Source organism: Bubalus bubalis, chromosome 9, assembly GCF_019923935.1.
Source record: "Bubalus bubalis isolate 160015118507 breed Murrah chromosome 9, NDDB_SH_1, whole genome shotgun sequence".
Lineage (NCBI taxonomy): Eukaryota > Metazoa > Chordata > Mammalia > Artiodactyla > Bovidae > Bubalus > Bubalus bubalis.
Genome location: NC_059165.1, coordinates 53,266,626 through 53,281,797, shown reverse-complemented (window position 1 = coordinate 53,281,797; position 15,172 = coordinate 53,266,626). Strand labels below are relative to the sequence as shown.

Here is a 15,172-nt window from a genome sequence, read left to right as displayed (position 1 = left end):
GTGAACGAGAGGTAATCACAGGACAGGGAAGGGGAAAAAAAGCCACAATTGATGGCAATGCAAATTTCAAGAGCAGAGCATGTTAGTAAATTATGGTCTGATTAATATCACATCAGCTTATTCTCTGTTTGGAGTCACTGTTCTGAAACAATGGTTTTCAGGGTTGCCTGGTGTTTCTTCTACCACTGGAATCAGAGAGAAAGAAGGCTGGCCTTTTCAATGTTTGCACTGAAAGAATGCCGGAGTGTGGATATTTACACTGAAATGAGGATACTGGAAAGCCTAGGAAGGGAGATGAGAGTTTTACAATATGATAATGAATGCATTTCGTGAATTGGTATATTAACTGTTGAGATGATCCAAAAGTAACAGAGGCTCATAAAAAACTAGAGCCTGGAAGAGCCTTAGAGATGCTAAAAGTCCAGGGATAACAGATCCCTTTGTCTCAATCACCAGGGGCTCATGATAAAAATACTAATCCCTCTGGACCCCTCAATTTGCTGCAGAGGATCACTGGGATTGAGTCCTGGGAATCTCCATTTATAACTGGCTCCATTTATAATGGTTGCAAGACCACTGCCGTTGTGCAGTCCTCTGTTGAGTAGCTTAGAAACTAAGTGTGGAGAGAAGAAATGTGATTCATTGGCCCAGGGTAGTTCACCGGCCCACAGAGAGTTAATAAGACACAAGAACCAGAACTGGGGTTTTCTAAGTCCCAGCCACCTGTCAGGGTCTCATTCCATGTTTGATATGTATAAATCCACTTTATAACATCGCTGTGTCATTCTGGGGACAATCTCTGTGCAAGTGAAATTTACAGAGTCATTCTCTCCTCTTTATCATGGGAATGGAATTCTCCTAGAGGCTAAACAGATGTATGAAATCTCACTGGATGCATGGATGGCTGGAATTCATAGTGGAGCCTGGAGGTGGCACCTGAGAAACTCCACCCACAAAGTGAACACAGGCAAGGTAACATCTGGGCAGAAGTTCATGTTATAAACTCCCCAGTGGTATCCTGATCCATTTCCCGCATAGGACTGCAAAGTCCTGAGGGGTGAAATACTGTCTTACTCTTTCTGTATTACCAGCACTGTGCTTGCCACTTAGTAGACATCAGTCAATACCTTAAGCAGTGATGACAACAGTATAAAAATTATACAAACAGGAAAATAGGAATTTTCTCAAACATGTAGACGACCTACTATCACTAGGGGGTAATCAGTTCAGTTCAGTCACTCAGTTGTGTTTGACTCTTTGTGATCCCATGAACTGCAGTACGCCAGGCCTCCCTGTCCATCACCAACTCCCAGAGTCCACCCAAACCCATGTCCACTGAGTCGGTGATGCCATCCAACTATCTCATCCTCTGTTGTCCCCTTCTCCTCCTGCCCTCAATTTTTCCCAGCATCAGGGTCTTTTCAAATGAGTCAGCTCTTCGTATCAGGTGGCCAAAGTACTGGAGTTTCAGCTTCAACATCAGTCCCTCCAAAGAACACCCGGGACTGATCTCTTTTAGGATGGACTGGTTAGATCTCCTTGCAGTCCAAGGGACTCTCAAGAGTCTTTTCCAACACCACAGTTCAAAAGCATCAATTCTTCAGCTCTCAGCTTTCTTTACAGTCCAACTCTCACATCCATACATGACCACTGGAAAAACCATAGCCTTGACTAGATGGACCTTTGTTGGCAAAGTAATGTCTCCGCTTTTTAATATGCTGTCTAGGTTGGTCATAACCTTCCTTCCAAGGAGCAAGCGTCTTTTAATTTCGTGGCTGCAATCACCATCCGCAGTGATTTTGGAGCCCATGAAAATGCTGCTAATGAGAGCAATACTAAACCATCAATAATGAATCCTCACAACAATCCTAGGAAGTAGTGACCATCCCTCATCCCTGTTGTGCAGATATGATATGGCAGGCACGAGGTGCTTAAGTCATGTGTCCAAGGCCCCAGCCAGAGAGGAATGGAGCCAGAATTCTATCCCAGGACAGACCAACTCAATGTTCATACTCTTCACTACTCTGCCTTTGGGTCTCCAAAACCTCTGAGTAGTTAGAGCATTGACCCAGTCTGATAAGGTGGATGTCCATGGCCATTCTCCATGTTGAAGGCACAGGCAGACAGGAGGAAACCGTTTGTTGGCCCAGAATGTTTCTGGCCCACCAATGTTTGTTGGCCCAGAATGTTTCTGGCCCACCAATGTTTGTTGGCCCAGAAGAAGCTCAATAGAAGAGCAGGTATCAACCACTACTGCATACACATGCAACAGCCCAGGTCTATAGCCAGCAAAGAGTCTGTGCTCAAAAAGCATCTGCTGAATAACAGATGAGCAAGTGAATGAATGAATGAACAAACCAACATCCAGATAATCATGGAACTCAGTGATCATTCGGTTCCCACATCTGTCTCTAAACATAGGGAAACAACCTCTTTTTCCCGCAAGTACTTCTGTGTCTGGGCTTCCTATGTGGCTCATTGGTAAAGAATCTGTGTGCCAATGTAGGAGACATGGCTTTGACCCTTGGGTCGCAAAGACCCCTGGAGAAGGGAATGGCAACCCACTCCAGTATTCTTCCCTGGAAAATTCCATGGGCAGAGGAGCGCGGCAGTCTACAGTCCATGGAGTTGCAAAAAGAGTTGGACATGAATTAGCTACTAAACAACAACTTCTACATCTCTTTTCCTAGGTTTTGGTCTTTAGTACAGCTGCTGGCATCTGAAAGCACATATTTTACCCAATTCAGGAAGTTGCCTGGAGCCAGGGCTGGTCTCAAAACCTGCCTGCTTTACCATTCACATTGAGCACTCCAAAACTAAAGTCATCACCCAGTCCTAAATCATTTTACTCTTTATCTAAAGGGCCATCCTTTAAAAGTCAGCTTTTAGAAATCCGTTTCTAACACCATTTCCCTGCCAGACCTATCCTGGTCTCCCAGAACCAAACATAACTTCTTCCTCCTCTGATCAAACTGCAGCTCTGACTCTCACTGCATTTATCTCACTCTGTGTAGTGTTATAAACATTTACATATTAGTCCTACACATCCTCTTTTCTTACCAGACTGAACACGTCTGAATGGCAGGGAGGAAGCTACCTAGACTAAGAGTAGAGATCATTTCTGGAGTACCAGCCATGGAGTAAGGGCTTTCCATCCATACTGCATTTTAGCCTTAGAAGTCCACACACGGTGAGGCACTAGGGTCACTGTTTTACAGACAGAGAAACTAAAAATAACTTGCATGACTGAAGTCCAAAAAGAAAATGTGACAGGAAATGCTACTTAATACTCTGCAATGGGCTATATGAGCAAAGAATCTAAAAAAAGAATGGATATATGTATAACAGATTCACTTTGCTGTACAGTTGAAGCTAACACAACACTGTAAATCAATTATACTCCAATAAAAATTAAATAAAAAATGAAAAAGGAACGTGATTATGTAAGTGGCAGAATTCAAATCCAGGCCTGTGCCTGTTTGATTTAAAAGTTCATGTCCTGCATCACAAGATTCCAACTTCCCATATGAGTAGTCCTATCCCTGTACCTTGAAGATGCTCAAGATGCTTTTGATGAAGGGAACAGGCTGAGGCTAGGAACATAGTACTGTGTAGTGGTCCTGTGGGCAAGGCCTTGGTGACAAAAGGAAATGCGTGGCCTTATAGTCATCACAGTGTGGTGCCTTCTTGCTCCTTCATCTGCCACCAGAGACTCAGGTAGCCTGGGTTCCTGCCTGATCTCCCTCCTTCACCCCTGAGACTCGTAACCTTCAATAGCAGCCAGTGTGTGGCCAGACTTCCCCTGACCCTGGTTGCCAAGGAAACTGAAAGACAGTTGTGCTCACCCGCAAGGTGGTGATGGTGGCAGGATCTCGCAGCCGGCCCTCCTCATCTTTCAGATTGTAGCCTTCTGGCCTCTTATCACGCTCGCTGACTTTCCACAGCTTCACAGTTTTATCTGTGGAGCAAACCACAATGACAGTGAGAGTAAGCTCGTAAAGAAGTCTATTTTTTTTTTTTGCAGGATGGGGGTAGGGGTGGTGGGGCAGGGAACAGTGGACGTCAGTGGACGGGACTGCTATGGAAGCTGGCTCATGTCAAGGACTACAGTGTGCACATCTCAAGGTCTTTGAGGGCAGAGTTCATGCTTCCAAAGAAATCCATTTATTGTGCTGAGAGAAATGGCTTCCCTGACAATGGACTGTTAAAGCTATAGCTTACACATTAATTGGATTCATTCAATAAAAATACGCCCTGAACCTTGAATAAGAGTAGCCACAACATGTATAGAATTAACGATATAACTATGTTCACATTTGCCATGGAGAATTTATTCAGTGTTCACAATAACCCTGAGACATAGGTCCAGTGATTGCATCCCCCCTCACTAACACTGTCCCTAGCATGACCCAAAAGGCCCCCCATGACTGGCACCCCTAGGGCCTCACGCTCTATGGCCTCACTGTCCACCCTACTTCCTGCCACCTCTCATATTTCTGCCACCTGGCTTCCTTATAGCTCCCTGTATGGGCTAACTTCTGCCTTTTGCACTAGATTTTGCACTAGCTGTACCTTCTGCCAGGAAAGCCCTTTACCCTCTTTTCACAAGATTTGTTCCTTCACTTTGCTCTCTCTGTTTATGTCCCAACTTCAGAGGAGCCTTTCCTAATTAACCTACAGAAAGATGTTTCCCTCACCATTCTCCATCCCCTCTTTCCGCTTTATTTTTCTTCAGAGTACACTTTACTACCTAGCAACTTAGATATCCTGCCCTCCTCACTAGAACATAAAATCATCGAAGAAAGGGATTCAGTCTGTCGTGTTCCTAACTACACCTTCAAGCACCTATGACGGTTGTCGTTGTTCAGTTGCTCAGTTGTGTCTGACTCTCCAACCCCAAGACTGCAGCACGCCAGGCTTCCTTGTCCTTCACTATCTCCTGGAGTTTGCTCAAACTCATGTCCATTAAGTTGGTGACGCCATCCAACCATCTTGGATGTTCAATAAATATGGAGTGGATGAATGAATGCATCTCATTTATACAGTGCATCTTGCTAGCAGTACTGAGGGAAGTAACACGAGAAGGAGATTCATCCGAATGCTTTCCCCTTGCCGTCTCTCTTCTGAGTCCCCTGCTGGAAGTGACTTTTCTCACCTTTTACTGTCCCAGGACTTTACACCACTTCCTGATCCCTGTCATTCTCTATAGCAAATAAAACAGGGGTGAGGACTCGAATGCTCATGGGAGGTAGTCAGTGCCAGGGGAATGAGTGAAAGGGCTGGGGTCTCAGGGGAGCTAGAGGTGGCATGCCCCATTTGCAGGCCTTCCATTCTATGTGTTTTTTTTTTTAAGTAGAGTTAAATTACAATGTTGTGTTAGTTTCAGGTGTACAGCACAGTGATTTAGTCATATATATATATATATATATATATATATATTCTCTTACAGATTCTCTTCCCTCATAGGTTATTACAAAATGTTGAGTATAGTTTCCTATGCTGTACAGAAGGTCCTTGTTTGTTACCCATTTAATATATAGTAGTGTGCATGTGTTAATCCATTTTTTAAGGAAACAGATTTGGGTCAAATAGATCATGCCTGTGACTGCATGCATTTGTAGGCCTTTCTTATCAGATCCTGCGTTCACTATCTATTCTCATTTTTCTCTGGGATGGCAGGGACTCCATCGCCTCCTCTGTGTCTTGCTCTGTGCTTGCACAGGATGGCTTTGAAAGCAGACAACCTGGGGCCACATTCCCACTCCAACTCCAGCCACCGTGTGGCCGGGGACTGGGATCCCCACATAGTAGGTGCCTACTGGTCTTGGAGTGACACGCAAATGAGAGTAGCAGACAGGGCAGGGAAAGGGGCAGAACAGCCAGTTCAGTTTGAATTGCAGAAATAGGAGTAATTTTTTTAGTATAAGTATGTCCCTAATAGTCCAATCTTACAGACAGAGATACTTAACTTCTCTATGCCTCAGTTTCTTTATTTGTAAACTGGGGAAAGCAAATATCTTTCTCATGGGATTCTTTGAGGATTAAATGGAAGACTGCATGTAGAGAGTTTAACCCAGTGTTGGGTTTCTAATGGAGAAGGCAATGGCACCCCACTCCAGTACCTTGCCTGGAAAATCCCATGGATGGAGGAGCCTGGTGGGCTGCAGTCCATGGGGTTGCTAAGAGTCAGACACGACTGAGCGACTAATAATGGCTCACAGATGGCGGCTGTTGTTGGCATGAGGAAACTGGGCAACTATTCTGCAATAATAAGATGTTGCTTTAACAGCATAAGATGCATCCCATGACGACATCAGCACATCCTATTTCCTTTCTGCAAGGCTCTGCAGAGGGGAGGAAAGCTGTCCCTTTGCCCTGCCTGTGTTAGGATTCCCTAGTTTCTCTGCTCCTCACCTCCCTCCTCCATCTTCCCTCTGCAAGTGCCCTGTCCTCAGCAGTCTGAAGAGCACCAACCACATGGTGAAGTGGGCTTCCTGCCATAATCTGGCTATTCTAACAGAGAAGGGCCCCCGCTTCCTAACATGTGAACATCACGCAGGCTGGTTGTGTCTGCTGGCACTCCTGTCAAGTCTGCTAAGGGTACGATCTGTGCTTTCAGCCCGGCTTGTACTAGGACAGAAGGCAAAGAAGACTCTCCTAGATGCTGGGTTGAATTTAGAACTTTCTATCAATGCTCTTCTGGTCCTCCCCCCCTTCCCGAATACAGACTGCATAATGACCTGCTTTTTAAGGTGGGAAAATGAAACTTGGGCCATATTTATATAGTCACTTGATTAACTACTAACCAGAGATCAGAGTAGATTAGCTACTAGAGCTTGCTGCTACTGCTGCTAAGTCACTTCAGTCGTGTCCGACTCTGTGCGACCCTGTAGACGGCAGCCCACCAGGCTCCCCCGTCCCTGGGATTCTCCAGGCAAGAACACTGGAGTGGGTTGCCATTTCCTTCTCCAATGCATGAAAGTGAAAAGTGAAAGTGAAGTCGCTCAGTCATGTTCCACTCTTCGTGACCCCACGGACTGCAGCCTACCAGGCTCTTCCATCCATGGGATTTTCCAGGCAAGAGTACTGGAGTGGGTTGCCATTGCCTTCTCCTAGAGCTTAGAGGAACCCAAATCAGTGAATCTTAGTACCAATTATTTTCTATTGCTTGGCTTTGGAATGTATTCTATCCTAATGGCAAGACAATTCTCATATTTTTCTTATTATGAATGATAAATTACTATACTGAGAAAGAGAGAAATTAGAGGTAAAACATAAAGAATAAAACTTCTTAAAATCCCTCGAGTCCAGGACCACCATCATTAACCACCATTATCAACAGTTTACAGTACAGTTAATAATACAGTTACAGTATTTTTTCTATGCATTTTTTGAAGAGGGCTACAAACCTATAATAATATCACATACATAGATTTATATTTCTCATTTTATTCTAAAACTGGTACATATAACTGTAGAAAATGAATATAAAAGTAAAAAAATAAAATAAAACTTTCTTGATTCCACTAGACAAAAACAACTATTATGAAAATTTTGTGTATATCCTTATATTATATTGGATGTGGAATTACATAACTGTTTTTAATAAATGTAACATACTATACATAGCTTATACTATGTCTTTACCCCAGTCATTTATCTATCTATACAAACATCTATCTCCACATAATGTATAACTGAGAATTAGTTAAAGGTCTAAGAATGGGAGACATTAATAAACTATAGAAGAGTCATACAATGGAATACTATGCGGTCATTGAAAATGTTACAGTATTTTAGGAGAAATATTTCACAATTACAAAGATATTCCTGTTACTAAGTGTTATATTATTAAATTAAAAATCTGGTTGCAAAGTTATAGAATATGTCTCATTTTTGGTAAGAAACAGATTTATCCATGTCACTTTGCTATTCCTTTTAAAAAGCCATTAATAGTGGTTCTCTCTGGATAGGAATACTTTCCTTATCTTCACTCTGCTTCTCTGAATTTTCTAAATTTTTTACAGTGAACAATTATTACTTTCATAGCATGAAAAACAAGTTTAGTATACCTTTTCATCTGATCATAGGTATTATGATAGAAGGAGACATCTCAGTAAAGTAAATGTCTCGTCAGCTGGTAAATAATTTTAAGGTCTAGCTTCACAACTGAATGTTGGTTTTATTTTTCATTAAAAACTGTAAAGCTGGGACTGTATTCTAGCAGAAGATTAAAAACTGTACCCAGCTATAATGAGATAAGCACAATTTTTTTTCGAGATAATTGATGGTGAATTCAATTCAATTCCCCATGGTTAGGATGCCTGGAGTCATTCTTGACTTTATTATCACAATTTTTCTTGACTCAGTATCTTGAAGCTTTGTGGATAAAAAAGTCTGAGAAACATGTGGCTGATACCATGAGTAATGGCTTTTTCTTCCTTTCGGCTGGCTCTCTGAGTAGCTTATCATTACTTGTGGCACCTTTAAGCACAATCTTATCATCTATCTTCATTTTCTCTTTTGTACAGTAATTCCGATTGTCTTCCATTAATTTTTGCATGTTAACCTATTTGGCTTAAGGGGAATTCTCAACCTCAATATTAGTATAAAAAAGAAAATCACATATGAGCATGGGGATTTGTCTTCTAAGAATCATTTTGAGATGCTGGTGGCATATAAAATAGCATCCCAAATGGGAAGATAATATCCTTGTTAATCAAAAAACTATTTAAAAACTCAATTAACAGAACATGATGCTATATAATTAATCTTCATTCCATTTCACTGGTTTCTTCCCCAGCCCCCCACAAAGTAGTTAATATGCCTTTTACGTCTTTAACTTTTATTATAATAATCAATAGGCTAAATTTCATAATACAAAGCTAGCCTAGAGAAGATAATCAGATACTTTTTCTCTGCCTGAAGTAATTAAGTCAAAATCATCAGAAGTTTCTTCCATTCTAAGTTGTGTTGACTCTGTTGAGCCTTTGAGTAAAACACAAAACTAAAAGAGAAGAACTTGAAACACATTCACTTTTGGGATATCAAGATCAGAAGATCTCCTGGAGAAGGGAATGACAACCCACTCCAGTACTTCTGCGTGGAGAATCCCATAGACAGAGGAGCCTGGTGGACTACAGTCCATGGGGTCCCAAAGAGTTGGACACAACTGAACAACTAACACAAAAATGTAAACAAAACAATAAATATAGTTATGAGGAAGAATTAAATTACTTGGAATCTGGAGGAACAGATGAGTGGAGATCTGGTCATGTTGAGATAAGCTATGCTTGAATAACCCTATGCCGGCTATTTCAGAACCATTACTTTATAGATTTATACACTGGCTTTTTACATTTGAGGGATTTGGGGGATTCATATACATTAAAAACTTTTCCTCTTTTACCATAATATTAAAATGAAAATTGTAAGAACTTAGAAAATGAAAACAATAAAAGTAACAAATTGACAAGTCACTCATAATGCATAAGATTACTCACAAAAAATCTTTCAGTGTGTTTCATTTCAGTCTTTAAAAATGGTAACAATAACCCTGTATACGAGACAGCAAAAGAGACACTGATGTATAGAACAGTCTTATGGACTCTGTGGGAGAGGGAGAGGGTGGGAAGATTTGGGAGAATGGCATTGAAACATGTAAAATATCATGTATGAAACGAGTTGCTAGTCCAGGTTCGATGCACGATACTGGATGCTTGGGGCTGGTGCACTGGGACGACCCAGAGGGATGGAATGGGGAGGGAGGAGGGAGGAGGGTTCAGGATGGGGAACACATGTATACCTGTGGCAGATTCATTTTGATATTTGGCAAAACTAATACAGTTATGTAAAGTTTAAAAATAAAATAAAATTAAAAAAAATGTTAATATAGGCTTGATCATTGTATATACACAGTCTGCATTATGTTTTATCTTGACATATGAGCATTACCCTTTCTTAATAAGTGCTGGAGATAGGCAAAAAGCAAGCCCAATGTTTCTTGATTTATACTTAAATGTATACTCCTCAAAGACTCATATAGAGGATGATGAAATAAGCCTCTCTCCAGCTTATTTGTTTGGCAGAGAGTGTTTAATTTGTGTGTACTAATCCTCTTAATTGTTATGCTATTCAATTAGCACCCTTTTGTATTTGATTTTATTCTGAATTGTTTTGAGCATAGATGGCTTCTTTCAAGTAGGATATTAAAAACCTTTAGAGTTGGTAATTCCACTGTATAAAGGCTTAAAGATTAGTATAGAATTGAGTTCTTTTTGCAACCCCTAACATCCTCTCTCTCTGATCCATTTATATCAATTCCTCCCCAAACCAATAAATGATGTAAGCAAAGTGTGGAGGGAAGAAGAGAAGAAACCATTATTACTTGATCCGTTTTTTGATGGCATCCCTGGGTTGGGAAGATTCCCTGGAGAAGGGAATGGCTACCAACCCCAGTATTCTTGCCTGGAGAGTTCTATGGACAGAGGAGTCTTGCGGACTATAGTCCATGGAGTCTCAAAGAGTTGGACACGACTGAGTGACTTTCACTTTCTCTCCTTTCCTTCCTCTCTTCTTGACCTATGTTCCTAGTAGAGAGCTTGCTTGTGTCAAAGACATCTGCTTTCCAAACCCCCAAGTATATTCAGGGATTAATAACTTCTATCGAGTGTGCCAAACATATAGGGACGGCATGTTTTGTTTCCTGAAACGTGTTCCCAGAATAACATTCAGTGAATCTTAAGACAGGAAGTCACATTCCCAAAACACCTGGAAATAATCTGCATTTGTCAAAAACTACAGATAACAAGTCTCACAGAATTCGGTCATAAATTTGTTATTTTTTAAAAAAGAGTAAGTACAATTTACTGAGTTTCTATTCTCAGTCAGGCATTCTGCTAGGCATCTTGCAAGTATGGTTTCTACGTTTTTCAACAGCCTGCAAGGTGAAAAGGAAAATGGAGGCTAAGAGAGATTGAAACATATAGTTTGCTGACTATATCTCTGAAAACACCAAACAAGGTAAGTCACCTTCACATACCATTAGTAGACAGAAGGAAGTAGGCTGCATTCTGCTGAGGGAGCCATCTTATTTTATTGATTTTTTCTTCTATTTCTAAACTTTTCAGGTAATCGAACTCGGGTTCATGGCTCTGGAATGTGCTGTAAACATTGTATTCACCCCTACGATGAACCTGATTTTTACTCTGTAAGAAGGGAAAAAACACACACACCAAAGATTAAATCACGTAAGCCAATTGAAAATTCACCAGTCCCTTCTTTTTTTGAGCAGGATCATGAGAGGTGGGACGGGCAGACCATGCCCGAGTGGGCTGAGGGCAGGACTATGCTGACCACAGGTTCCTCTTAGCTCAGTGGCCTCATGCCATTTGATTGTGCACCCCTGGTGGTAAATACAGGCACCTCCAATATTTACATACTTTTATTTATAAATTATATACATAAACTGCTGCATGGACATAGGGTGTACATCATAAAATATATGTAGAAATGCAAGTTGAAGTAGGACACGAGTTTTTTTTTTAGGTGACTGTGTTACATGGTATGCAGAACTTCCTAGGCCAGGAATCGAACTCACACCCCCTGCAGTGGAAGCATGGAGTCTTAACCAGTGGACCACCAGGCAAGTCCCAACAACATGATTTTAAAATCAATAGATATTATAATATTTTCTGTCTAATGGATGTCTTAGATGCCCTTAGGAGTGAGTCATCCAGTGCTGATGTCCATATAGATGCATATTAATCCTTCACGAAGAACTGTAGCATCTGCACTCCTCACTGGCCTTTTATAACTCATCAGATCTTCACAGAATCTCTGAGAGGTGCCCAGGGCAGGGAAATGGGCCAAACAGGCTCAGAGATATTAAAACAACATGCAGCTTATTAGGATCAGATCTCTCCCTCTCCTTTTCCCATCATGAGTAAAAAAACAGACATGAGGGCAGAGAAGACATGCAGATCATTGGGAGAACTATGAGACTTTACACTGGCTTTCCCTTAGCATCGATTATGCAAAGTGCACACAGCAGGAACTAAATAAATGGTGAGAGAACAGAACATGAAGGGGAGGGGGTGTGGAGAAAGGGACAAGAGAAAGAAGAAAGGTGGACACGAGGAGAAGAGGGTGTTGAGAGAGAGAAAGGAAAGAAGGGGAAAATGGAGGGGAGGTTTGCATTGTGACCAAGAGCTTCAAGATTCAGGCTTGGGAAAATGGTGTGCACAAATTCAAATCCAGGTCTTATTAGGCATTTGTCATAGATGCATGACTCTTAATTAAAGGCTTAAATTAAAAAAAAAACAACAACTATTTCTGGGTGGATACTGGACATTCAAACCCAAGCCTCAATTTACTGATAGGTGATGGTACTGATGCCCCCGTGTTAAATGTACTCGTGAGGGCATTGAGGTTCTTTGAGCAAATTCTCCAGGACAGTGTCACTTGAGCATTCATATCCAGGAGTCACCCACAGGAGCTGAGAGGAGATCTGACTTAGATGTTACCACATGTCTGTGTTTCTCAAGCTCAGTGTTCACTCAACCCCAAGCCTTGCCACATAACTCAATGGTGAACTGCATGTTATTATCCTCAACATTTTTCCCTTATTGAACAAAACCACTCACCTTTGGAAAATGTGTCCCCCTCCATTCTACTAATGAATCAGGCTTCCCAAATATTTCAGTAAATTAAAATAGGTGAAACCTATAAATAGCTAATGGGAAACACGGAACAGAATATTACTGGCAACATGCTGCCTTGGGTAATTTATGCTAAACAGCTCCTCTGGTTTCTCTTTATCATTACTATGAACCTAACTGGATTAAAAAAAATTGAAGAAGGTTTAAAAATCAATTTTAAAAGGACTTTAGAGGTTGACATACTTGCTCCTGTCCTGTTTACTGCAGAAAGAGCTAGTCCACCTGAACAATAAATTTTTAAGAGCCTTGATTTGCTACCATCCAAATCAGACTGTCAAGTGTGTGGAGTATGTGCCAGACCAATTAGCAGTAGGCAGCTCCAGAAAAGCAGGAAAAATTCCAGGTCACGAAGAGCTATTAGTTTCTACTTGCCAACCACATTTTCATGTTTCCAGGGCCAATGGAATAGGCTGGGTGCCTGAATTAATGCTGAACACTTGAATTCATATAGAACCCCGAGGGATTACCATGCCCTTATAGAAATTAATTGCAAATAATGTGCAATTACCAAATATATCACCTCTAAATGAGACTTCTCTTTTTGGAGGGGAGATGGAACACAAATGGCTTTGAGGCACAAAGCAGGCTTTAAATTGCTAGGGAAGTCTCTTGTGAAGCCTCCCTCCCACACGGGGGGCCTCCCGCTATGCAGCACTGGGTGAATCTCCGAGGCAGGCAGTAGCAGATGGGAGAGTCACTTGAACACAGACTGGCCTGCTGTAAGCTTCAGGACCATGCCAGGGGAGGCCAAGGAAATCAAATTGGGCCATAATTCTGTTCTGATGGAACAGAAGCAGACACCCCCAAAAAACTCAATTTATATGAAAAAGAGAAGTGATTCCTAGTGGAACCCAAGTCTCAGGAAGAAATGGGCTTTTAGAGATTCACTTGGAGTTAACGACTTCTGCTTGGAAGGCATAGAGGATTCAGCTGCAGGGAACTTCATGTCATCCATAGTAAAGTGTTGCCTTCCCAGGCGGTGCTAGTGGTAAAGAACCCACCTGCCAATGCAGGAGATATAAAAGATGTGGGTTTGATCCCTGGGTCAGGAAGATCCCCTGGAGGAGGGCATGGCAACCCATTCCAGTATTCTTGCCTGGAGAATCCCATGGACAGACAGGCATGGTGGGCTACAGTCTATGGGGTCACAAAGAGTTGGACATGACTGAAGTGACTTAGCATGCACGCACATATTAAAGTGTGAGCCACGTTCTTTGCTCAGATGTCATTTTCTGGGATTTCACTCGCTTTGGTAGAGGGAGCTACATTTTCTTTTCTGACCCAAGTTATCCTTTTCACATCTGTTGGGGAAGGGCTATATCTTTTATCCCAGGTATTCTGTTAGGAGTCCCTGAATTTCTATATCCAAGAGAGTTAACCCTACTGAGAAAGGAGGTGTTACACTCCACAAGCGCCTGTGGAATTTTACAGATCCAGAGAAGTGAGGTCGTTTTGAATGTGCAGTACCCAGGATTGGAAAGGAAGACTTTGTCCAGGAAAGGCTCTAATTCCAGGTGCTTTTGTGAGCCTGTGCAACTGTTGATGTTAATGACTTTTTGGCAGTTTTTAGTTTGCAAGCCAAGCAGCAAGGTTAAGGGCGACACATGAGGATTAAGAAACAGTGGGAGGCCTCCTTTAAAAAGAAGAGAAAATGGGCATTTTGCATTCACTGCCACTTACCTCCTGCTCTCGTTGAAATATTACAACCCGACCCCCCTTGTCCCCTGTCGCTAGTAATTCTCCCGTGTGGTTGAATTCTACCGTAGAGATAATGTCAGCTGAAAAGAAGAAGACAAAGGCAATTTAAGTAACTGCACACTTACTTGCAAACGATAGATAATAGACATACTTTTCTGTGCATTTAAGGGCTTAGGGCTTTGTCTCTGCAGTGGAATTTACAAGGATTTTATGTCCTGTATTTGAAGTGCCACTTGAAGTGGCATTTGGGGAAGTAAATTTCCTAGATGCCCACACTGCACTGTGGTCTCTAGGAACAACTGGAGAGAACAAAAGGAAAAAGCACATTCAGATTCTTTTGTTTTGGGCAATAGAAAATGAATTTCCTTATGGCTCAGGGAAATGGCAATTTTCTTTGATAATTTCTACCAACCACAGACTCTTTTCCCACCCATGGCCTTCTGCCTCCCCCTTTCTTCTACACCAAGAAACTTCCCCAAATGGGGTTCAGTTGCGGAATCTAAATGAAGACTGAAGGCTGATGAGCAGGGTTGAGATGCTTGAAGCTCAGACATCAAAAATGAAGGGACACGACTCAAAGGAACTAATAGGGAAACTCCAGGAGTTGGAAATTCAAGGAGGAACCCTGGAAATGCTCCCCCTTTTCTGGTAAGCCCACCACACCCTTCTAGAAGAGCAGGGCTTTACTGCAGAGAGAAAAGTGCTGAGAAAACAGGGTCACGAGGCCAGAGCGGAGAGGGAAATTTGTACTGTAT

At 41.9% G+C, this 15,172-nt stretch overlaps 1 protein-coding gene across 15 annotated transcripts in view; it reads right to left on the bottom strand.

The window, feature by feature from the left end:
- Nucleotides 1-15,172, bottom strand: part of PPP2R2B (protein phosphatase 2 regulatory subunit Bbeta) — a 704,283-nt gene that overhangs the window by 119,441 nt on the left and 569,670 nt on the right. For all 15 annotated transcript variants that reach the window (XM_044947515.2, XM_044947519.2, XM_044947516.1 and 12 more), the window contains 3 exons: nucleotides 14,400-14,497; nucleotides 11,042-11,207; nucleotides 3,846-3,958 (listed from right to left, as the gene is read on the bottom strand). In XM_044947515.2, the coding sequence (XP_044803450.1) occupies nucleotides 3,846-3,958; nucleotides 11,042-11,207; nucleotides 14,400-14,497 (377 nt within the window). The remainder of the gene's footprint in view (nucleotides 1-3,845; nucleotides 3,959-11,041; nucleotides 11,208-14,399; nucleotides 14,498-15,172) is intronic.